Below are 24707 nucleotides of genomic sequence, written 5' to 3'. Positions count from 1 at the left end.
AAAAGTGTTACAAAGTCAAAGGCAACCAAAGGAATTCAGGAAGTGAAAGTGCTGTTGTTTTTTTCTTTTTACTTTGCCAGGATATGCTGTAAATGTCTGTCTGTGACGAAGGCAACTGGCGAACTGTCGGAAGTGCTGATAGACCAATGACCCATCACCCAAGTTACTTTATGCGATAAAATCAATTTTGACTGAGCATTTCTAAAGAGAGTCATGTGGGAAATTACAATAGATCACGCTGACAGTTTAGCTTTAGCGGCACAGGCGCGCACGAAAGCAAAAGATTAATTCAACGGGGATCATCGTTTGATCTGTCAGGCAAAATGAGATCAGTCAGTATGTGGCGATATAACCGACTGAGTGAAGGAAGAACACACTTAAAAAGATTTTCAGTGATTGGGATTTTGTTTCCCCTTTGGAAAAACACCATTTTTGTCTCTTCTGCAGGGACAGAACATGCTATGCTCTTTGTTCATTTAGATTATATGTATAACAAACGTTGCAGCCTGTGTTAAAGTTTGTGTGGAGTTAAAGACTTAAGTCGCTGGACATTGTGTCTGTTTGTGAGACACTGCACAGGTTTAGTGATAGTGATGTGTAACTAAACGCAGCAGGGCTGTCCAGGTTGAAGCACAATCATGGCTGGTTACCACTAAGCGCACACAATGGGAAATTACAGTGCTTGAGCATCCACGTCAGTTTCTCTAAACACTCATTAGAGCCTAACGTCGCAATCATTTTATTCCCGTCACTAACAGAAGGATTCGTTTAGCTGAGACTGTCACCCAGGTCTCATCTTGCTTGGTGGGTGTTCTTGTGTTGAGGCACGTATACTGGATTTTACACCCTCTTCCATCATTCAAGACCCGTAATGCTGCAGCATTACTGACGCCACAGAACCCACACAATTGCCTAAATTTATGAGGGCACCCACAAAAAAGTCTGGGAAACAAAAAAAGTTTAGTGAATGGGGCCCCTATAATTGGTTTTGTTCATGAATCAAGTCATGAGGCTTCTTTTAAATCTAAAGCCCTGATGAATTAACTGAAACTTTGTCATTGCTTAGCTTAGCATTGTTGCTGCCTTCAGTGGCTCTCCTCTCAGAAAACTTCTCTCATGCCCATTATAAGATCAAAATGACAACGCTCTTAAATATGTTTTCAGAATCCGTGTTGAAACATCCTTTCATGCATACAAAAGGCTCCAAAAATGTGTGCACATCCTTCAGCCACACATTCTTGGTTGACTGTGTGAACTGTGTGTGATATGTGTGCTCATGCATGCATGTGTGAAATCGCTCAGCAATGTGCTGCCATTCAAGTGCTATATACATTTGTTTGAATGTAAACACAGGCGCGTAGGTGCAACTGTCCGGGCTTGTAATCATACGGGTTTGGACCTTTGAATGTGACCACAAGGACAAAAGAAGTCAAATCAACAATGTCATTCAATTTTTGCTCAATCAATAAATTTGCCCAATTTCTTTGTGAAACAGTTATTATCCCTTAACAGAATTTAACCTAAATTAAGCCAGGAATTTAATTTTGCTTGACCCAGGTAGCCATGGCAACTCATCAGGATATAGTGGTTTAGCTGGTCCAGGGATTCAAACCGGTGACCTTCCGGTCACCAATTTACCTGTCTGGTCCCTTGGCTACTACTTCCTTAGTCATATATCAAAACAGCAATTTGTAAATATAAGCAACACATTATTTTGTTAAGGAATATTTTGTAATTAACAGAGTAAAGTCTTATTTTTATCTTTTCCTATTAAGCAAATGACAAATATGAAACTAAATATCAATGTAAGAAATTACAGTGAGCAGTGGGAACAAGGTAATGACCCATGCACCAAAAGCTCTGTTTTCTCTTCGTGTTGTGACAAAAAGTAATTTTTCCAAAATAAGAATAAAAAATATAAGGTAGCACATGTATAAAAAAAATAAATGAACATATATACAGATAATATGAGAGTGTAATAAAGTTAGAATGCTAGAGGTATGCAATAGAATAAAGGGAATAAGAGAAAATAAATTGCATGCAAAGACAAATTATAATGTGCAATAATACAGTGGCAGATAGATGTTGGAGGGATGGGTATTATATAAATGAGTATATACTGTTCATTTCATTTTGAGTGGAAGACTGAAATAAAAAGATCCTGGAACAACAATCCAAAATTCATAATTTGCATAACTACAGTACTCGTTTCCTGGATGATGTCGTTAATGTGAAGGTAAACACCAGGTTAAAAAGAAACAAAAAAAACAAAAAAACCCTATGAGAAAGCCTGTAATTCTGGTAATGATAGCATTTGGTGTCTGCGAGCAGCCATGGGCAGACTACTGTTTTTCAGACTGTGTATACAATAAACATGTTCTTTGTAAAGGTGATGGGGGGAATGGAATTGTCCAAGGTGAATGCGATTTGGATGAACGGCCTGTGCAAATGGCACGATAAGGTTTAGCATATTTTAATATCATTTTAATGCCTGCAGTAGGCTGTAGTTTCACAATGGAACCCCAAATTATCATCTGCTTGGCCACTTGCCCCTGATTTTGAAATCCCTAAATAAATGCAAGGGCCTCATTCGGCCTCTATGATACCCTTTCAAATGAGGCACAGAAGTTAATCTCAGGGTTTCCCAAGGTTCATGGCTGAGACACACACCAAACTTATTTCTGTACTGCAGAGATACAGTGATTTGAAATGGAAACTGTTCTTGCTGTGAGAAAGAAAAACACAAGCAGGCTACAGTTACTAGCGGTTTGGAGATACAACAGTGTGGATATTTACTTGCTATTATATTTATAGCAACAGAGCTGACATGAAGAGAAAGACCCTTTCAATACTACTTATCTCATTTCTTTAAACTGCCTATTTAGAAAAGAACACCCCCACCTAACAATCAAAACTTTGCCTCCATGTATTGCATGTACTGTAGCTTTTGCATAATTTGGGAAAAAGTGCAAATGGAGAGCAGTAATAGGTATGTTTACCGGTAAATATTGACTTGAGTCCCTGTTTTGTAAATCAATTCCACCAAATATTCAGGCCAGATAAAAAGACTTTCACCTCCACCAAACAATCGTCTTTGAACGCAACCTTTACTACACACAAGGTTGTTCAAAACCAACCCGCAGCTTTAGTGGGTGAGTCAGAGAGGTTAATTACAAATTAATCCAGGAGGCAGGGATTAGAACAGCCGATTCCCTATTTTCTTTATAACTGACACTAAATATAGACTCTCAGTTCTTTATTTAGAAAGTATAAACAGAGGTGCATTTTAAAGTGGTGGAATAAGATTAGTATATCTTCCAAGAACGACACAAGGTCATGAGACTGTATATCAGGTGTGATGAAGTTTGAGGTAATTTAAAATACAAGATATATTTATTCCTGGACTTATGCTTCAGTGCTTCAGTAACTTGCCCTTTGAGCGTAAAAATCATTAAAACTACATCCGCCTGTATCCATGTCCACACACAAATGTTTTGACCTTGGCGTCATCTTGCTTACTGTGTGTACATTGTGTGTGTGTTTACAGGTGACACATTGAAATTAACGCCAAAGCATGACTAGTGTGTGCACACCGAACACTCTAGAAGTTTTCAAAAATTTACATTAAATGCTCTGTTAATGAAAATTACTGTACACACAGTTTGATTTTGTATTAATCTGCTTTTTTTTAAAAAGAAGAATTAAAAATAAAATCTCATTAAGAATGCAGCGGTGTGCTTTTTGTCAGGCGAAACACAAGGCCATAGCATAATGCCATAGGAGTCAATGATTGACAGGAAAGTATAAATCTACTTTCAGAAAAGCAATGGTTAATGTATAAGAATTGCAGACAGGCTTGAATTTAACTTCCCTGCTTTGGCTGAAAACTGGAGCCAAGGAATCCAGCAGTGACAGGAAGGACAAAACAATATTCACTGACACACAAATGATATTGTAAGTTAAACTGGCTGAATGGAACATATTAAATTTATTGTCTCCTGTCTGATCAGACAATGATTGATAGGTGGTTTGTTTCATGTTAGGACATTAAGAGCTTAGTTTGACTCCAGCTAACACCAGTGCATAACAACTGTAGTTTCTTTTTATAAATTCCCATTTGAACAAGGGTATCAAGCTCATCAGTCGATATAGTATTAGGAAAGATATACAGGAAACATCATATCGCACTATAAACGTGCCCTGTAGTCTCCCCTTGTGTTCTCATAATTCCGGGTTTGGCCAGTGTACTTTCTCTTCTGTATCTTATTCAAGGTCACTGTGATAGAACCGTGGCTTATCGGATTACTTTCTGATGTTGACTCCAGTATTTCTTTCTATGACTGTAGAAAGAAATACTGTATGTGAAAATGGATCATTTACTTTTTGGGTGTCATGAAACAATTGCATGATAATGGCAACATATCAAGGAAACATTGTATTTGCCTCACAGGAAGGATGTTCAAAATTTCTCCACATTTCCACCTCCCCTGAATATAATGAACGTTCTTAACATTTGTAACACTGGCACTAGGACTGACACAATCACAACACCTCTAATCCTCAAACAATTAACTTCCGGTGTCCTGATAAAAGGGGAGCCTCAGCAATAAACATGAACCCATCAAACAATATAAAGGCACCTGTGTGTTCATAGATTTCTACCAGACACTGCTGTGCTTTCCATTGAAAATCTTACGCTGCTTAAATTCATCTTTGAGAATTTATGTTGTCTCTTTTTTGCCTGATTAAGTGCCACCCATGTTACACTTAAGTCAATATTTGTCTTTGAATGTTGTAGGACTCTGATACCTTATCCCCCCCCAAAGGCAGATTGTGATGTCACGCGAGAGTGAAGGTGGCAACAAGATATGGCTACTTCCATTTCATCACCTTCTTCACTGTCATCAACACACTCTTGAAAATAAACAGGTAGTGGGCAAGTAATTACTTTAAGAGCAGAAACAATGTTACCAAGCAATTTGTCAAGTGCCAATGACAAAAATTAAAAGAAATTTTGTCTATTTATGAACAAGAAACACACCATAATCCCTGTGATGTCTTCAGTTTGCCTTTAAATTAAATACGTTCAGCAAGGAATAATCCGCAGCCTCAAACGCAACTCAACCTGCGTTTACGGTGTAATAAACGCTGTCCCCATTAAACTTTAATTGGTTTGAGTTCTCGTCTGAGCACACCCCACGTTCTGAACCTGTTTAATGCAGAGCTGCCCTTCTGATTGGTCATTCTGGTATGCTTGACGACATATACGTTCTTGCGAAACTTTGCACTAGTTACAAATTAATCCTGGCTCGCTTGCCTCCCCTAGATTTAGCTACCGCTTACCCTAGTACAAAGTTTAGCAGTCATTTCTTCCAATAATTGAAGCGAGAGTTAATATTTGAGCCAGAAAGATAGCCTGATCTACAGAATTAGACGACAACTCTTTGAACTGCAGTTATTTAGCACCGCGTAGCACGCTGGTTATAAAATCTGAGTTCCCGGGTGATTCAGTGACTATTTCTTTGAACTAGAATTCTATTTCCAGTAAAAAATAAATTCCACATTGTGTATATGATTTCACGACTTTAGATCTAAAGCATCTGTTCGCTTGGTTTGCAATGTTTTCTCTCTCCCATGTGGGCTCTGCTATTAAAGCACATTGACCTCTGTCAACGGCTCATATTTTACTCACATAAGAGAACCTCCTGAACAGGAAAAAGGATTCAGAGCAATCTTTGAATTATCTAATTAACTTCTGTAATCTTCCAAAAGGGCTGCCTACAATAAATTTTCAGGGTTCAATGTCCAAAATATATTCATGATTAACAGCTCGGAGTAATAAATCGCCATTAGGCAAACCAATAAATACTCATCACAGTATCAAATGTTTTAAAACACAATAAAGGTATTTCACAACAGGTCAAAAGCCAAATAAGGGTTGAGAAGCCAAGGCCTTAAGATTTTCCCCTTTACTGCTTTGCTTCCAGATTGATCACAGACCTTGTAGATGTGTTGTAGCTTTATATGAACGGCTGCTGAAAGGCCTGGCACAATATTTGGTCTGACATAACAGACAAAAGAAATAGTGTCCCACTGAAACCACGGTGCCCTTGAAGGACAAGGTGAAAGCAAAACAACATGCACATCATAGCTGATCTACAGTCATATAAATCAGACAACCATTTACAGACTAACTGTTGGATTGATAAGCAAGACTCTCTTTATCCCGTTTATTTTGGCAATTGAAAAACTGTATAAAAGTGCATACACGCTTGTTGATATTCACTAAACAGAGTGGAAAGTATGGAATTACAGTCATTATCTTGATACCCCTCTCTCCAAAAGAAAGCAGTGTCTATGGACTGAATGCTAAAAAATCTGCTTATTAGAAACCTGCAGAGAGACATGTCAGAGCCAAGTAAAGTCGATCCAAATGTATCAACCACCAGACAGATCTTTTTCTCAAGAGCTGTGGGGGAGAAGTATTCGGTGTAAGATCACTGATAGAGCTTTAAGTTCATTACAAGTCAACAAGGTGACCGTAATAGGTCCAAGTCAGTATTCTTCTTGACTTTCGGACTTATTGTAAACATTATATACACCCTGTCTCAGGAAGGACTAAAGATTATTGCAGTAGTACAGAAAATTACTTAGATGATTAAAAACAAGCTTACTGTAGCATTTTTTTTTGGTTTTCAAATTAATAAAATTGTATGACATGATTTTATAAAGGCCAACGGTGTTGATGTCAAATTCCTGAAACCGGTGAGCTAACTGAAGGATTTTCATTTGCTATTATTTTTTTCGAGGTTGAACAGTGTTTAAAAGGGTCAAAACAACTTAGAATGGTTTTAATGAATAGAAATATAAACGAAGAAAACATCAGATGCCATACAGTCACAGCACAGTACAGAAATGTCACCATTATAACCCCCGCATATCTTGTATTGTCATGCAAATATCATTGAGGATGGGAGGATGTTAAGCTTCTCAATGCTGCCATTAACCAAAAGAATCATCTACTTATCTAACAGAGGATATGTGGACGAGTAAATATAGTCACGGATGCTATAGTTTCTGGTGGCATCGCTGTAAGATGTAAGATGCTAAACTACAGTGTGATTCTGTCTGTGCCTCATGGTTTGTGTGGAGAGTAAAAATGGTAAACGTGACTTTTCTAACAACATTTCTAACACAGGCTGACAATATTGTTTTCTCCGTGTTCAAACTGGGCCTTGATCTTCTGAATCTAATGGGAAATGCTTACAAATGCATAGGTAGTGTTGAATCTGAGTTGTGATACATTTATTTGCCAAAAACGTGTGTGTGTGTGTGTGTGTGGTGTGTGTGTGTGTGTGAGTCTGTGTGTGTGAGTCTGTTTGTGTGGGTGGGTAAGTCTGTCTGTATGGGTGCGTGGATGTGTGTATATGTGTAAATTTTCCTTGATCAGCACTGCAGAGGAGTCACCTTGTGCCTGTAAAGTACTGCCACCCTTCCTGTCTTCCTCTTCCTGTCTTTATGTCTAGCTCCTCCTTACTACTTCCTTTTTGTATCTGTATATTTATACTGTATCTTATACTATACCTGATCCAGGCTCTGTTTCCTTGACTATATACTGTCCTTAGGAGGCCACACTGACACCTGGAGGTTTGACTTAGATACACAGGGTGTCACTGATATAGTCACTGGTGCTGCCTGTATTTTTTTTTCTTCTTTTTTTAAACACTGTCCCCAGATGGGAGAAATCTCCACCCCCTGTAGATCACCTGAGCAGTCAACCAGGAAATAAGGACTGCGGCAAGTGTAGTGTCCTTCGAGTGTTCACCTTCAACTTTAGACTGTGCAGAAATTCTTTGCATACTGCAGGATTGCAGCAGACAGGTTCATCGTGAAGACAATCGGTGTGTTAAACAAACGCAAACATTGTTATCTGGCTGCAAAGGCACAACTCGCTGTGGAAAAAAAACAGAAAGTGAACTCTTTTTTCATTGGTTCTGCACTCACCTGACAGACTGAGATTATATTGCAGTGTCATTGTACTCATCCTGCAGCCATGCAGAGGAGACTAATGACACAGACTTACAGTTATGCAAATTTTCACCTTTACATAAATGTTTTATATTGAAATTACTGTAATGTTCGGGTGTATGGCATCTTCATTCTTGCCTGAAGTCAATCCATGCATTAACTTAGAAAGACACATCCACATAAGTGGGAGACACCATTTTGCCCATATATGGGTGACTGCACAGGGATTTTTGTACCCACAATATAAATAGCATGGGCATAAAGGCAAACATTACATGTTATTAGTAACAACAAATCATTTCATGTACATGGCAGCACTTGCTCTCATAGATGCACAGGGGGTTGAGCTTGCAGTAGGAGCTCCTGTCTGTGTCCTCCAGATGTCATGGTTGATGGAAACCGTCTCCACATTACCTCCCTCCCTGGGAGAGGGATTAAGTGATTAGCTCGTGTTCACTTTCATTTAATGTTTTTTCCCTCTGCACAGATATTCTGCAGCTATATTTTCCCATCGATAATTGTGCTGAGTCGTGATTTTTTTTGTACGTGAGCAGTTAATGAGTTCATATTACATCAAAAGGTATAGTCTGATGAGTCATACCACCATGTTGGGTAATTTTGCACCACTTTTTTTTGGACCAAATAGATAAGTTCATACACCCTAAAGAGCATCATTGACCAACTGCCAATTAATATTTTTTTAAATTCCAATCATCATTAAAATACTTGAACAAATCTTGAAATTGATTATTAAAAATTTGGGGAATTTTCATTAGCATCACATTAGTGTCCTTCAGACTTATTAAACCAAACACTGTCCAAATAGTAGTTTATTTACCACATAATAATTACCGGTACAATATAATATGAATCATATCCAAATTAAGTTGGGTCTAGACATCCAAAAGAGAAAGTATCAAATCACCCATTCAATTATTTTGTGGAATTTGCCAAGGTGGCTGGCTTAATGTAGTCTTATTAATACTAATATCAAATATTTGCGGAAAAGTAGCCTTTAAAACCAGTCTTGGGTAGTAAAACTCATATGAACACATGTGCAATTCGATTAATAACAATTAACACAGGAAGAAATTGTTTTCTGTTATTTTTTTTCCAACTAAATGTGATTCACTTTGTCATACTCTTCAACAGCTCCGTCCAGTAGGGGGCGGTAGACACCGTTTCACTGAAACCGTCCAATTGTCCACACGAAGAAGAATCGTGACGTTTATTTAAGTCAACAGCTGGGAGAGTGACTGCTACCTAACAGTTACACTATTTCTTTAGTATTTTAAGTTGAACCGTAGCTAAAGCATCATGGATATAGTTCTGTATTTGGTAGCGATTGCTGTACTCATTGTCCTCATTTTGTTTGCGCTAAAGGTGCGCATGAAAACACAGGAAGGTAAGCTAACACCATATTCAGCTGAGCTAAGATGTAGCGGCCACTAAAGTCGATCAAGTCTCATCCCGATGTTTACACTTTCACAATATTGAAACGGTTTGACATTAAGGATAGAACACATCCTTGAGACAGCGCGAGTTTACTGTAGAATATGTATATATGAGTTGAAGTGTCACCTACTGATGAGCTACCTGAAGAACACGTGAACGACATTCGTGCACTGCAGCAAAGAAGACAGAATTACACGTCCTTGTATTCGCCTTTTATAGCAGCTTTAACGTTACACTCTGGGATTGTCAATACTTCTTGTCAATTTAGATTAATTCAAAATCAATAAATGAGCAGAAAGTTCCTTTTGTATGGTCTCCTCTGGGCTTTGATCACTTTCTGAATTTGCTGGAGGTTCATTTAAACCGTATACATTTGATGTGTTTTAGTGTTAATATTTTGATTCAGACAGTAGTATATGTGCTATACACAGCTGATGAGGCACATGGGAGGGATGTTGTTCGAGCGGCAGGAGCCCCTCAGCCTGCAGTGGAGGAGCGAGGAGCTGGGATGCCCCGCAGGAGGAGGAACCTTGCTTCCATGGTAGCCAGCAGACGACCCCAGAGGGAAGCTGTAGAACCAGGTAGGTACCGTTTCAGATTGTTTTGTTACGACGTCAAAGCTTAAAATAAAGGTCCATCAAACAATGTTCGCAGTGATGTCTTTACTGTAAAGGAATAACTTTATTTGATGTTTATTTTGACATAGATTTTTTATTTTGGTCATGGATTCCAAGCTTTTGGAATATCTAATAAAAAAAATTGTATTTTCAGAGGAACACCACGACGAGGAGCATGAAGCAGAAGAGCAGAACACTCAACCCACGGCCAAGATTGGCGCCAAAAAGCAAAGAAAGCTGGAGGAAAAACAGGCCAGGAAAGCCCAGAGAGAGGTGACAATGAGCTTGTACTTTACATTTTGGCCTTTTTCCTTTTGCAAATTGTATTTTAAAACACTGAAATGTAGTTGTTGTTTTTTTTAACTCCTTCCAAAGTAAAAACTATAAATAATGTCTAATGCAGAGTGAACTGGACTGTTGAATGGGGAAGGTGTGATTTGATTTATTTGCACACTTCAGATGTACCCCAGTGCTGAGTTTGAAACCTCTTTAAACACAGATGGAGATGGAGGAGAGGGAGGAGAGGAAGAGGATGCAGGAACTGAGAGAGCAGGAAAAACGTCAGGATGAGGAGAAGGAACGACTGATGGAACAGAAACAGGTCAGTCAGCAGCTCTACAAGAAAACACAACTAGGATCACATGTGGTCTTGATATTGGTCTATTACAGGGGGTTATTGTGATGAAACTCTTTGAAAATCTGATTATATGTGCTGAAATTTGAAAATTTGTGCAAACACATGCATAATGAAATTTGTACTGTATTTTTTTTTTTTTTTTTTTACAAATTTGCAAACGTAATCAGTATCTAAGTGTGAGCACATAAAAAAACAATCTGTAAAAGCTAAAAATTTGCAAATTACATATTGGTAGTTTTTCAGAAGGTTCTCTATGCTGAAATCACTGGGTGCTAGCGCCTGCTGGTGGCAACGATTTGTATAGCAACGATGGAAAATATATCAAAAGTCATGTAAGATGCCAGCGGCTGGTTGCTGATTCGTCTGCATATTTTATTTTATCAATTTTATTTGTGTATTTTGTTGTATTCCGTTGCTGTTTCAACAGGAAGAGGACAGACTTCGAGCTAAAGAAGAGCAGGAGAGACAGGAAGAGGAGGAGTACTTGCGACTCAAAGCATCCTTCGTTGTAGAGGAACAGGGAGAAGAAGATCAGCTCACTGAGGACCAGGTAACATCATCTCTACTGACTTCACGCCACATCTCTTGTTATCTTTGAAAACAGAATGAATATTTGTTTTCTATCATTCCAGTCACGCAATCTCCTGAAAGAATTTATCCAGTATATTGAGGTAGGAGTTGACAATCAAACACATGCATGTCAACTTTTAAAATGACATATAAATGTATATAAGAACTGCAGAACATATTTACTCAGCCTACAAAAGTAATTCATTATCAGTGTTGATTTAATGGACATTTGGTAAACCTTTTAAATGAATTAGCGCCCTATACTGCATGTGCAATAAAACCAAACAGGTTTAAGTTTTGTGTGAATCACTAAGAAGCCAACAAAAATCAAGTGTATCCATGTGAACCATGGTTGTTTCTCTAGGACAATAAGGTGGTTCTCCTGGAGGACCTGGCTTCACAATTTGGAATGAGGACCCAAGATGCAATTGAGAGACTGCAGACCCTGCTGGCTGATGGCTGCCTCACAGGTTGGTGAGATCCAGTAATTATTAGAAACCTGAGCTTTTCACTGTGGCAACTTGAATGATTATATTACTTCACAATAAACTCAACTGCAAAACTCCTTAGGATACTTTTAGGACCTGCCACTACCAAACACATCACACATGCTCTTCATCATTGTGCCATCCGGGCCGCATCTTTCCATTAGTGATCTCATTTGCATGTCTGTTTTATTACAAGATGTGTTGCATAAATTTCATACCTCCAGCCAGAACTCACAAATTAGTTTCTTTCATTTAACTATTCCAAAAGGAAATATAATAGAAATGAACAGTGGGCAGAGAATCAAGCCAAGATGATCACCAAAGTGAACGTTATTTATTTGTAAGATGTGTAATTGTTCTCCAAAGTGCAGGACATGAAATAGATCTTCGAATCTGTGAAACGGCTACAGGTTTCCAGTTCAAGTTAAATCGGCAGCTGAATTCTCTGGTCTAAGACTCTCTGGTGTTTCCCGCAGGTGTGATCGATGACAGAGGGAAGTTTATCTACATCACTCCAGCAGAGTTGGACTCTGTTGCTCAGTTCATCCGACAAAGAGGACGCGTGTCCATCAGCGAGCTGGCTCAGGCCAGCAACTCTCTGATCAATCTGACGCCAGAGAGCCGCAATGCTGCCTAACAGACGCAAGGAAACGGATTCTGACCAAATAAACTGTGTGTCAGCACCCAGGCAACTCAGAATCAAAAGATGGAAGTCAAGTTTTGAATGGTTTGGTGGCAGGGCAAGGAAAACTGTCACTTTTATCCTGGAGGGGGACAGATGTGTGACACCCTGAGAGAACACCAGCAAGCAGAACTAAACAGCTGTAATTCTTGTGACATTTTGTGACTATCAATAAACATTAAAGAGTTGAGAAAATACAGTTGCCAGTTTACTTCTGCAAGTTCTGCAAATATTAAGTTGTGAACCAAGGATGAGGTCAAGCTCTAAAAAGCCACCTTGTAAAAATAAATATTAAATCAAAAAGGTTTTTAAAGTGCACTGAAAAGAACAGATAGCCTTTACAGTGGTTTATTCAGTCACATAGATTTAAAAACCTTTGTAAAATATGATAAATATGATGAGTTCCATACATAGGTATCATTCACATCTTGCTCTGTACACTGGTGAACAGTCATGGAGGAACAGGAAGAGGCCCTCCCCAAACTGTTCCCACAAATTTAGGAGCATGCAATTGTCCAAAATGCCTTGATAGATGCCTTAAGAGTTCCTATAACGAGAATTAAGGTGATGAGCCCAAAATCCAACTCCTGAAAAACAACCCCACACCATAATCGCCCCCTTCCATCAAACTTTACACTGAGCACCATGGAGTCAGACAACTACACGTTGTCACGTGTCATGTGATATATGATATTACCGTTTTCTTTAAGACAATACTAACAACAATGATTGCAATATAGAAACGTGTCTATATTGGAAAAATAATTTGATCCAAAATTAAGGAGGTAGAAATAGGGATTTGCATGGTATTAAGGGGGTAAAGTTCCACCGTTTGGGTGAGTGAAGAGGGGCTTTAATCAGCGCTCCCAACAACATATCAACTGGGACAGACTATAATTGGCAACTGTGATACTAAATGAAATGTGTACGCTTTTATTTGACAATTCTTGAAATTATGAAGGCCTACTTCACTGAAATGCAGGGTTGAACTGAGTCCGTCTTGGTGTAGTGTTACATAAAGGCAAAGAACCTCTCTCTATACAACTAGAGGGTATTAAAGTTATTGCTATACTGAAATCAAGGTAAAACAGTAAAACTCACTCAGAAAATATACATTTTAGAATTTATTTGCATTAAATCAGAAATGCTGGGCACATCTGGCATTTAATCTGTCTTAGGTGGAACTCTCTTGATCTTTATCCTGAACTCTTTGGTTCTGTGGTCGACCAGTGATTTCCCAGGTTGAGGTGGCTCCTCTGTCCTGAAGTATGGCAATGACATAAACAAGTATATGAGCGGCAGGGTGTGACACTCAAAGCGTACACGTGGCCATTGTTTACAAAGCCCAAATACCTTTAATATAACACCCAGAGGTGCCAAGTCGTTTCTGAGGGTGTCACAAGCTGTGAGGAGGGGGATTCTCTCTGGGTACAGACCAGGTTTGGTGGCGGACTCGTGGCGTGCAAGGGCAAATGCCCGGACTTGGCTTCTAAAGCGTGCCAGCTGCTCTACAACTCCCTCCATACTTCCAGAATGACTCGATCCATTAGCCTCCTGCAGATACAGCACAACAGGAAGCAATGTTTACTTTCTGACAAATGCACAGAATCAAATGAACATGCATAAAACGTGAACTATATGCAGTTTAAAGTTCTGTGCACTGTAACTTAAATGGTAATTTAAAGGCAGTAAGGGATTACTCAATAAAAAAATTGGTTATTTACCTGATATACTTTTGGAATGATCGAGTGAAACTTTCCTGTACTTTGCTTCCACTTCCTACTTAGTTTAAATGTATATTGATGCAAAACAAATGCAAGAAAAGAAATTGAACACAACTCATAAACTCTAACCCTAGTAAGAAGCAGCTCAATTCCAAACACATCCAAGACGTCCCTGATGTAAGTGACGATTGCTGCAAACACAGCTGGACTCCGCGCTCCTTCACCACTCTGGACACAGTGAAGACAGAGTTACTGTAAAACAATCCCCACGAAGGGCTTTTTCAGACAATGAAAATAAACATTTCCCATAAAAAACGTAAAATAGTTAATAATCTAATGAGCTAATCTTATCCAATTTTAAGCATATTTTGCAATAAACAAGGTAAAAAACAACAATCTACAACAGAAAGTGAAGTATATTTACAGTTAAACAAACAATGCTCCCCCCAAAACCAACTGAAATAAAATGTAACGATGATGAAGTCAATATTCTGAATTTAAATTAAGAAGTATTTCAAATCTGTGAGATTAAAGGGACATATTAAATTTGGAAGAGCCTGTGTCAATAAATCTGATGTGTAACCCCACCATAACAAATCCAAATCCAATCTGAATAGCCTCATATCCTTGCTGGTCCAATTCATAATGCCGTGTTCCTCTTCAGGAATTACTGCCCATCTATACTCAGTCCCATTAGATTATGACTCAGTCAATCCATAGAAGAGTTTAAACAGGAGCCCCTCAGCTTCTGCACCTCAGCACAATAAAAGAACCAGTTAAGTATTGAAGCAATAACACAAACAATGGAGGAAGAGTCGACCTGCAGCAGTGGCTCACAGCCAGGTCAGCTGTAGCGTGTTCACAGCCGTCCTTCAAAGCTGCCCTATTTTAGTAAAATCTCTCTTTGTACTTGTGGATTGTAAATTGAATGCACACGTTCTTATCAATATTGAATCAACATCTGGCGAATCATCTGATAAAGACTTCAAACAGGAGTCGTTTCACCCAGTCTGTGATTATTTTGTCGACCACTTTCTGATTTCAGAAACTCCCTTTTAGCAATTCATTTAAATTAAAGAAAGAGCAACATCTTGTTGCAGCCCCCGAAACTGAGCGGTTAGCTTTAGCAAATGTGGAGGTTCAGATAGCCAGGCAGGGTTACCTTGGAAACGGGCTGGAGCTGTCGATTTCCGTGATGAACTAAACTCATCACAGCGCTGACAGCTCGTGCAGTGTCAAAATCTTCTGCCAGAGCTTTTAACACACTGGACTTGGCTTCAGCCAACCTGAGGGGGACACCAGTTATCCCAGTAAGCTAAAGTACAGCGCAGACAGCAGACACGGACATTAGTGTGGCGGTACCTCTCCCACAGGAAGGCTTCCTGCACTGGGGCACACTGGAGCTGACCCTTCATGTAAGCTTGAGTATCATGGATGAAGCTGGAGATGGATTCCAGAGAACTCCGGGCCTCCAGCATGCTGCCGTCACTGTAGTCAATAGCTGGGAAATAACAAAACATTCATAGTCTGTCAAGCCCCTTTCATTTTTAGGCCTTCTTCATTATCACCCACCTGATCTGTATTTGGTCAAAAGGCAAAACATCCGGAACTCATTGGCAGAGTAAGATTTCAGGAAATCCTGGCGGAACAGAAAAAAATGACAAATTTCAATTAAAAAAAAAGAAAAAAGTCATGAGTTATTATAAAAACTGGTTTTACCTTGATGGTGATGTAATTCTTCAAAGACTTTGACATTTTCTCCACACTACCTTTCAGGTGTAAATGACCTGAAAAGTCAACAAAAAACTTCAGGTCTTATACAGTGCCACGCACCAAAATGTCAAAGTCTAAAATTGAAGGATTTTAGGCTTAAATGAACTGCACAAAATCACCTGAATGGAGGAAGTAGTTGGCCCATTGTCCACACTGGTGATAGGCTTCACTCTGAGCAATCTCGTTCTCATGGTGAGGAAAGGCCAGGTCAATTCCTCCAGAGTGGATATCTAACTGACTTCCAAAGACTGTGCTGAAACCACCACAGAGGACAGATGGGAAAACAAACTAAACTATGAACCAAGCTTACATTTTTTTCTTTAAATGACCGGTATAGTAATAATAATATAATAACAATAATAACACTACTCCTACTACTACTACTACTAATAAAAAACTAAATGAAGCAGACAGACTCTCTAACCTGGCAATGGTGGAGCATTCAATGTGCCACCCCGGTCTTCCCCTGCCCCATGGCGATTCCCAGTATGGCTCACCAGCTTTGGATTTCTTCCACAAAGCAAAATCTCTTGCGTCTCGTTTATGTGATCCTTGTGCACAATCATGAGGTCGATATCAGTTATGAAGTGTGACACTCTACTATACACCAATTCAGATTCAGATTTCCTTTATTTGTCCCACACGGGGAAATTTACAGCGCAACAGCAACAGCAAAAGAAAAAGTAAAATAAAATAATAAAATAAAATTTGGGGTAAGATATACAGAAAAAGGATGTATATATACAATAATCCAATGTGCATCTAAGGATATTTAAGTGTATTTGTTTTATACGGAGGCCTGACGACCTGATAGAGAAATTGAAGTGAGAACTCAACTCAGCAGATGACAGTTAAGGTTTTGATGACTTGCTCTAAAAACGGTGACTTCCCTAAGGTGTCAGAGGTTAACTTAGAATTCACAGATACAGTACAGATTCTAATGTGAATAACTGCATTCTCTCAACTGAAAGTCTCAGTTCTTCTTTTAAAGTCAAAATTCTAAAAATCAAGTTGGGGTTCTCAATTTACAATCAAAATGGTGATGGTGTCGGAAGATTCTGTTAAAACGCAATTTTTGTTGTTGAGTAGTCTGCGTCACTAAATCAGACAATGGTCGTACCACAGCAAATCAAAAACCATCTCTGAACCTTGGAACACATTTCAGTATTTTGACATTAGACAGCTCACCAGGTTCTGGTTGAGAATCAGCAGCCCCCCCGAATTTGCCATAGCGTTCGCCGATGGACTTAATGTCAAAATAGACATCACCTTAAAAAGAAACGAGCGTCTGACAGTCACTCTGGTCCGACTGAAATCATTATTATTTGACCTTGTTACGCTCCAAAATACTCACCTTCTTGTGTGGCGTAAGCGTGTCCATTTTTTATGATCCTATCTATGAATGCGACTATCTGAGGCACATTCTCAGTCACCCGTAAATACACTGCAGGAGGGATAACCTGAAAAAGAACACATAATGTCAATTTTATAGAAGATTTACCAGTCAAGGTCTACTTATCAAATGTTTAATCACACACCTTTAATGACAACATGTCCCTCTTGAATTCCTCCTCATACATTGATGCGATCACGGTTGAACAGATATTTTCCTGCAGTAAAAACCATATATAAAATCCAAATAATTGAAAAAGAAGTACAACCATCCCTAGTTTTAATATGTGATTTTACCTCCCAACTTCTTTTGATGATTTTGTCATCAATGTCTGTAATGACCATTGCATGGATCACGGTGATTCCAAACAGTTTGCTCAAAATCCGCTGCACAATATCAAACCTGACGTATGAGCTGCCACCAGAGAAGTGTAACCAATTATGATCAGGCAAAAACTGATATACATATATCTAATACTTGTAAGTAAGATTTATAATAAGATGTCAAAATGTTCAAATGTCAAAATCGTATCTTATGATTGTAAATTGGTGTAATTCTGTGACTCATTGTGAAGAGTTCTTCCAGTTTTACATTGATTATATTTACCATGCGTGACCCAGGTGGGCGTGATCGTACACGGTGGGGCCACAGCTGTACCTGAGGGGGTTCACAGTGTTATTGAGCATCTAGGAATATGTAGAGTTTATATTAGCAGGGATCACACATACCAGGTAGCTACACCCTCTCTTGCTAAAATGAGGGGCTCTTTTTGTTTAGTCAGACTGTTGAAAACCGTCAACCCCGTGTCGAACCCGCTGGGTTTCGTCCATTCCGTCCCCGAAATGTTGCTGCACGGTCCGGTGTGGACTGACCTAGCTGAACTAATGAGCCGGTGGAGGACTTTGGATTCTCTTAACACTGACCGCACTAAGGGGCTCCACATGGCGCTGTCGGTTTATCCAGTTTTGTTTAGGAATCACAAGTTACATAGTAAACAACATGTGGTAATTACTTTAACTAGTCGATACCTCTCTGTTTTCATTGCTATCGCCTCACATTTGAACCAGAGTGCATCAATGCATGAATGGTTCAAGCCGCTTACTTCCATGTTCGTCTTCTGGTTGCGTGCTCTCAAAATTATTTCAAAAGGCGTCTGTAAAAATGCTGAAACAACACACCGCAAACAAAAGATATAACGCATCAATTTTACGCAAAATGCGAATAGGTTTTAAATTTGTAATATCTCCCATTAATTGGGAAAATGAATTTTTAAACTACAACCACTCTTGTTCGGTGGACCGCAAAACCGGAAGTAAAGCCGGAAGCTAAACAACGTTTCACATATGGACAAGAGATTCATCTTGGCGCGTAGCTCTTCTTTGTAAATTTAGCTGCACTTCTCGTGAGAGTTCGAACCCGGAAGTGTGCAAACGTATCATATGATGTGCTGTTGCTTAGTGTTTTTTCCTGAGTAGTTATGTCAAAATAATATGAATTGTAAAGAACGCGCTTTACAAGAACTTTGGTAGTGTATTCAGCAAAGAAACTATTGAAGATGCAGAACATGTTAAACATCGTGAAGGGAACGGCTCTTGGCGTGGCTGAATACCTCACTCCAGTGCTGAAGGTAAACTTACAGATGAGCTAGCTTGCTGAGAGATGTTGGCTACTCTTTCACATAACTGCATCGCCAGTGCTTTCTAGTAACATTCGCATCGGTGTGTGTTTGATATTGTTTAATGAAGTAACGGTGTTAATTAGCTTCTCTTTGCTGAAATATCGAACCCTCATTTGTTCCGTTGAAGATACGACGTTCTAGTTACATTTGATAAGGAGTTCGATTTCCCCTTTACAGGAATCCAAATTTAAAGAGACTGGAGTCATTACTCCAGAGGAGGTGAGCGAATATACATTCAAGATTTAAAGAAATCAATAAATCTCTAGCCAGATATTTTGTAATCTATTTTCCCTGTTTCGGCCAGTTTGTAGCAGCTGGAGATTATCTGGTTCACCACTGCCCAACATGGAAATGGTGAGTGTTTGGAGCTCAATGACTTGGCTTTTTTACAATTATTAATTGAAATTATTAATGATAATTAGTACCCTTTGCTAATAATACTGATATGTATTATATTATGAGGTTCCTTCAATTATTTGATAACTCATTTGTGAATCTGAAAGTATGAAACTACTGCAATAACCTTTTTCTGTCAGTTTTCACTTCTCTTATTGTGAATTTGGACTGGATAAACGAATCCAATTTTAGATTTGACAAAAACCCAAATTGCAAAATGTACTGTTATGAAAACATAATGCAAATACATAGATGAGAATATTGTATTTTGTTAATTGTAATTTTAGCAGCGAATTAGCTTGCAATTTTTTTAATGCCTGAAGATAAAATATACATAGATGTGAGCTGAGATAGGATATTTGGCATCGATGTTCAATGTATGTTTATAGTGACAACATTTAACTCTAATATTTGACCTGATTTTTGATTTCATCCTCCCAGGGCTTCAGGAGAGGAGGTCAAAGTGAAGCCATATTTACCTGAGGATAAACAGTTTCTCTTGACGCGCAATGGTGCGATATAGCTTTTGATCTCGTTTCACCCCAGCTCTGTGTCATCTACCGCTAAAACAGAAAGTGTATCTGCACCACAGACTTCAGATTTCGCAACTTTGCATTTTGAAAACGTAGCATTCATGTTTTTCAGTTCCTTGTTACAAACGTTGTAAACAAATGGAGTACTCAGATGAGCTGGAAGCCATCATAGAGGAGGATGATGGTGACGGGGGCTGGGTGGACACTTACCATAACTCGGGTAGGAAAAACTTCCCCATCCATTTGCTACATTTATGCTGAGCACCACCTCATGTCAGCTGCAGTAATAGTCAAACTATTATAGGATGTTATTCATAATAACTCTTAAATGTAAATACCAGTGAGTCATTTTATGTTTTAAAAAATTGGTTTGTTTGTTTTTTATTGTAATATGTAGAGTAATAATTGTTAAAAATAAGACGATTTTTTGCGATGTTCCATTTTTAGGATCTGATGTCTATTTTGGAACAGCAGTCTTAATGAAAAGTACTATTTTTTAACTTTTTTTGTACATTTATTTTCAGAAACCTGAGTAAGTTAGTGTATTTTTTTAAATCTTTGTGTGGAGATGTGATGTGAAAGTGAGACCAGTTGTTGGTTGATCAGATTAAAATCAGATAAGATACTAATAAATGGTTGTCATGGTGACATCTTGTCTTTCTGCAGCAGTTTTAGGAGTCACAGACGCTGTGCAGGATATTTCACTAGATAATAACAAGGTATGCTTACAATAGTCCAATTTTGGTTTAAATACAGGAAAAAATGTAGCATAACACGTGCTAAAGCATGAAAATGATGCCTCTAAAATGTGAATGTGTCTTAGGACAAGAATATGAATGCCACCTCTGCAACATGTGCTGATGAGGATGATGAAGACGACGATGATGGCGAAGCAGCAGATATGGAAGGTAGCGTACCGTTCTCACCTCACTGCCACTCCGGCCATATTGTCTCAGCTTGATGCTTCTGTCTCTTTTCAGAGTATGAGGAAAGTGGCCTTCTGGAAACAGATGAGGTAGGCAAAGCTCCTACTTAACGGCACTGTTGAGTGTTGGTTGCTGTCTCTTCTTCACATTACACTGTATTTGTCTGTGCAGGCAACCCTGGACACCAGTAAGATAAAGGAAAATAAAGCCAAAGTGGAGTGTGGGAACGAAGACGGCATTCTGCAGACAAGAACATACGACCTGTGCATCACCTACGATAAATACTACCAGACCCCTCGACTCTGGCTCTTTGGATATGATGAAGTACGTATTTACTAAAAATTCTACTGCTTGTACTCATCATTTTAGTGTCAGAAAGTCATTCAAATTTGTTTAGAACCCAAAATTACATACATTGATTGTCTTAGAGGGATTAACAGTCTGGACAGTTGTGACACCTTTATAAATATTGTATGTGTGTATGTGTGTGTGTGTGTGTACACACACACATACAGTATATATATACACACACAAAGCTATGCAAAAAATACATTTTTTATTCCAGGATTCATCATGGTTATCAATTGTTAACTTGCTAAAATGAAAATAAATACTTTGTCTTTGTTTTCAATGACACATTTAACTGCTAATATATGCGTAATTTGATCACTGCTGTCGTAATGATATATTTTTTAATTCAAGTATTGTTGGAATGTGGCCAAAAGGATATTTGATTTGATTTTTCCAAGTTTGATTAATATGTTAATTGTGGAAATAAAGAACAAATCAACTGTGACAGTAATTGCAGCCGTGTTGCAATAAAAAAATATTTGGTATGTATTTCCTTCATGGATATGCAGCATTAAGATCAACAAACGATCCATCATTTGTAAACATGGTGCTGAGGACCTATCGGGCTCTTTCAGGACAGGCAGCCTCTGACTGTGGAGCAGATGTATGAGGACATCAGCCAGGACCATGTGAAGAAGACCGTGACCATTGAAAACCACCCACACCTTCCCCCACCAGCCATGTGCTCGGTTCATCCCTGCAGGTGAGCTCTTCAGCCAGGAGCCTTCCCCACAATCAAAGCATGCATACAGCTGGAATTTAGAGTGCCTTCACCACTGTCCTGTCACCTTTAACAATATAATAATTACACCTACTTTTTCCACATACTCTCCTGATACAGTTTTTATTTTTACAAATGGCCATGATTCCAAAGCAGAAAAAAGCTGCCTTACCATAACTTTTATTTCATTACCATTATTTAGGATTATTTTGCAGTGCTATTACATTATTATGTTCTATTGTTATGTTAATTATTTTGCAGAGCGTTGGGTAAGACCTTTTTCTTAATGTTCTTTTCAGACATGCTGAAGTCATGAAGAAGATCATTGAGACTGTGGCTGAAGGGGGAGGCGAGTTGGGAGTGCATATGTATCCTTTTATGCTGGGAACATTCAGCTACTTCGCTTTTACACTTCTGATGACATGTTGGTTATTACCACATGTGTGTCTTCATCCTTCATGAGCCAGGAGCACATGACTTAAGTGCAAGCCTCTTGTTTTTGTCTCCTGTGCACCATAATTTAGTTCAGTTCACATTCTTTTTTTAGCCAATATTTCAGAATTTGTCCTCTAAAATAAGTCATTTCCTAAACACTTTCCCCTTCTCATAGGTTTTTATTGTAACATCTTCCTTTAATGTATACACAAACTGTCTGGAAAGGAATTGAATTGCATGATGCTAAATTGAAAACAGTTGTGCTAATTTTGACTGAATTAGTTTTAACGGCAATGCTATTGCAAGAAAATTCAATAAGTGTGTGACGGGTAGCTTCCGTGGTTCACTCTACACCCCATTAGCTTTAGTCACAAGACTGTGAAGAGCTTAGTCTGTGTCTCTTGTAAATGTTTCTCTCACTGCTCCATTTTCTCTTTAAGTGAAACCCTCAGGTATCTCCTGATTTTCCTCAAGTTTGTCCAGGCGGTCATTCCTACTATAGAATATGACTATACAAGACACTTCACCATGTAGCTTCACAAGGACGTGCTGCTTCTGCTGCTGTGCTCAGTGTAGAGCTGGTCTGGTTTTGTCTGGTTAAAACAGGTTTTTGTTGCTCTGAGACAACATCTTTATATGTTTTAGACTTCAAGTATGTTGGAAATATATAAACAAAAGAAAAATATTAAAGGAACAGTCCCATGTTTTGGAAAGAAAAAGAATATTTTCGAACATTTTGACAATTTTCCTGCTATGTTTGTATTTCAGTAATCAAAATGAATTCCCCCTTTTAAAGGTGAATCAGCGTGACAGTGCACGCAAGAATCACCCCAAGAGTCGGACTGTTCCTCTGATGTTTGCCTGTAAGGATTCAGTTTGTAAGCTCTTGCAAAAGATCTGGTTTTGATTTCAACGCCATCATTAAGGTTTGCCTCTTTCCATGCCGCTTCAAATGTTATATCAAAGTATCACCCCCAGCTATTGTAGGTAACAAGTTCACGCATCCTGTCAACAGTTTACTTTCATCTGATGAATGTAGGTCCAGTACTCACTCTTTTGCCTCCGTATTCGTCATCAGCACGTACAGTAATTTATTCAGCTTCAGAAAAGGAAATATTAAAATGAACTGCTATTATGATCAAACTTCTTTTTGGAAATATTGGCGATATGTTTTGTCGAATGTCATTCAAACATCTGTGAGACAGCAGCTGTTATTAACCGTGTCAAGCCTCTGCGGTGGTTATTGTTGCTTTAATTTTGCTGTAACGGTCTGAGCTGAAGCTCGTTATTTTAACTCTCGATACCAGTTTGTCTTAATGCTTCATTCTGTGAATGTGTTCAAAGACAGGACCTGTATTCACCTCTCGGCATTTTTTTTTAGCATTGAGTTGTACCCTCTGCCATTCCTGTCATAACCTTGAGAGAATTTCTGGAGTTTTTTTTATTTTTAAAATGGCAATATTGTGTCTGTGAAGGTTGACTGTGACCTATTGGCCGCCTTTTCATGAAACAATTTATTTACATTTTGTTTGTCGAAATCTTCTGTCAGATATCCTTGTCTTTTCACAATACAAATAAAATAAAGACAAGGATAAATTATACGATAGTTGCAGTAAAATAATGTGGACAGAATTGGGTATCGGCTTCAGTAATCTTTTTTGTCTCTTGCTTGGGTTAAATATATAATCTGTACTACCTGTTGGTCCAGTCTCCAGATAGGAAATGCTCAGCTGTATTAAAACATTTTTAAGAGTACGCTGTACATACTAATAAATAAAAAATATTCCCGAAAGTATCATCCGAGTGTTTTTACAAAATATGAATTAAAACACTATTGTAACCTATTTAGTTAATTCTGACATATACTTGTAAAAATTGTTTTTCCGGTTTAGTAATGAGACCGGACGTGTGTATTTTACTGTGAAGGGGAGGATCGGAAGTAGAAGTGTATAAAATATTGGATTCATTGGTTATTAATAAAATAAAAAACTAAACATTGGCAAAAAGGAGTAGGCGCGCACAATTACACTGCTCAGTCGTGTAATATGTTTCTATATACAGCATACACCGTTTCATAATGAACAGTCACTTCCATATTTTTCTTTGCGATTGAATTTATTCTATTTTTTGCCGCCTGACAACAAATTGAGTGAAGCTCCTTTGGTCTTTCATGCTTGTTAGATCAACTGTCAGAGACTTTATCTTTTGACTATATATACACACCCAACCTTATAATCCTTTTTAAAAAATCCTTTTTAAAATTTACTTTACTGTTGCGCAGTAAAGCAGCGGATTTTTTT

The 24707-nt window shown here is 38.5% G+C and overlaps 3 protein-coding genes across 4 annotated transcripts; 2 read left to right on the top strand and 1 right to left on the bottom strand.

Moving 5' to 3' along the window:
- Nucleotides 1-9219: 9219 nt before the first annotated feature.
- LOC130522336 (DDRGK domain-containing protein 1-like) lies at nucleotides 9220-12672 on the top strand. The gene is made up of 8 exons (XM_057026594.1): nucleotides 9220-9433; nucleotides 9915-10064; nucleotides 10255-10373; nucleotides 10600-10701; nucleotides 11165-11287; nucleotides 11370-11408; nucleotides 11672-11777; nucleotides 12272-12672. Exons 1-8 carry the CDS (start codon nucleotides 9346-9348, stop codon nucleotides 12430-12432), a joined length of 888 nt encoding a protein of 295 aa, XP_056882574.1. The 5' UTR covers nucleotides 9220-9345; the 3' UTR covers nucleotides 12433-12672.
- A 137-nt stretch (nucleotides 12673-12809) lies between these two features.
- On the bottom strand, nucleotides 12810-18460 carry cars2 (cysteinyl-tRNA synthetase 2, mitochondrial). The gene is made up of 15 exons (XM_057026590.1): nucleotides 18096-18460; nucleotides 17974-18024; nucleotides 17664-17781; nucleotides 17513-17584; nucleotides 17329-17434; nucleotides 17163-17243; nucleotides 16399-16525; nucleotides 16094-16227; nucleotides 15921-15988; nucleotides 15774-15840; nucleotides 15564-15702; nucleotides 15364-15487; nucleotides 14331-14429; nucleotides 13831-14031; nucleotides 12810-13738 (listed from the first exon to the last, which is right to left on the bottom strand). Exons 1-15 carry the CDS (start codon nucleotides 18308-18310, stop codon nucleotides 13652-13654), a joined length of 1689 nt encoding a protein of 562 aa, XP_056882570.1. The 5' UTR covers nucleotides 18311-18460; the 3' UTR covers nucleotides 12810-13651.
- Nucleotides 18461-18757: 297 nt separating this feature from the next.
- On the top strand, nucleotides 18758-24202 carry atg3 (autophagy related 3). Of its 2 annotated transcripts, none has more exons than XM_057026593.1 (12): nucleotides 18758-18994; nucleotides 19223-19264; nucleotides 19350-19399; nucleotides 19883-19953; nucleotides 20087-20194; nucleotides 20644-20693; nucleotides 20798-20882; nucleotides 20955-20989; nucleotides 21072-21224; nucleotides 21827-21954; nucleotides 22272-22340; nucleotides 22860-24202. In XM_057026593.1, exons 1-12 carry the CDS (start codon nucleotides 18923-18925, stop codon nucleotides 22939-22941), a joined length of 945 nt encoding a protein of 314 aa, XP_056882573.1. In that variant the 5' UTR covers nucleotides 18758-18922; the 3' UTR covers nucleotides 22942-24202. The 2 variants fall into 2 exon arrangements, with proteins under 2 accessions (XP_056882573.1, XP_056882572.1); XM_057026592.1 differs by having other exon boundaries at nucleotides 20641-20693.
- The last annotated feature ends 505 nt before the right edge of the window (nucleotides 24203-24707 follow it).

This window comes from Takifugu flavidus, chromosome 3 (genome assembly GCF_003711565.1).
Source record: "Takifugu flavidus isolate HTHZ2018 chromosome 3, ASM371156v2, whole genome shotgun sequence".
NCBI lineage: Eukaryota > Metazoa > Chordata > Actinopteri > Tetraodontiformes > Tetraodontidae > Takifugu > Takifugu flavidus.
This window is presented reverse-complemented; position numbering and strand designations above follow the sequence as displayed.

What these genes read in the sequence shown, in the direction of transcription:
- LOC130522336 (XM_057026594.1), top strand. Translation starts at nt 9,346, where the DNA reads ATGGATATAGTTCTGTATTTGGTAGCGATTGCTGTACTCATTGTCCTC. An exon ending in GCGCATGAAAACACAGGAAG is followed by an intron (nt 9,434 to 9,914) that starts GTAAGCTAACAC and finishes TGCTATACACAG; the next exon opens with CTGATGAGGCACATGGGAGG. An exon ending in GACTGATGGAACAGAAACAG is followed by an intron (nt 10,702 to 11,164) that starts GTCAGTCAGCAG and finishes CTGTTTCAACAG; the next exon opens with GAAGAGGACAGACTTCGAGC.
- cars2 (XM_057026590.1), bottom strand. Translation starts at nt 18,310, where the DNA reads ATGTGGAGCCCCTTAGTGCGGTCAGTGTTAAGAGAATCCAAAGTCCTC. An exon ending in GAAGCCTTCCTGTGGGAGAG is followed by an intron (nt 15,488 to 15,563) that starts GTACCGCCACAC and finishes TGTCCCCCTCAG; the next exon opens with GTTGGCTGAAGCCAAGTCCA. An exon ending in TTGAGCTGCTTCTTACTAGG is followed by an intron (nt 14,032 to 14,330) that starts GTTAGAGTTTAT and finishes CTGTATCTGCAG; the next exon opens with GAGGCTAATGGATCGAGTCA.
- atg3 (XM_057026592.1), top strand. Translation starts at nt 18,923, where the DNA reads ATGCAGAACATGTTAAACATCGTGAAGGGAACGGCTCTTGGCGTGGCT. An exon ending in GGACACTTACCATAACTCGG is followed by an intron (nt 20,195 to 20,640) that starts GTAGGAAAAACT and finishes GTCTTTCTGCAG; the next exon opens with CAGTTTTAGGAGTCACAGAC. An exon ending in GGCGAGTTGGGAGTGCATAT is followed by an intron (nt 22,341 to 22,859) that starts GTATCCTTTTAT and finishes TGAAACCCTCAG; the next exon opens with GTATCTCCTGATTTTCCTCA.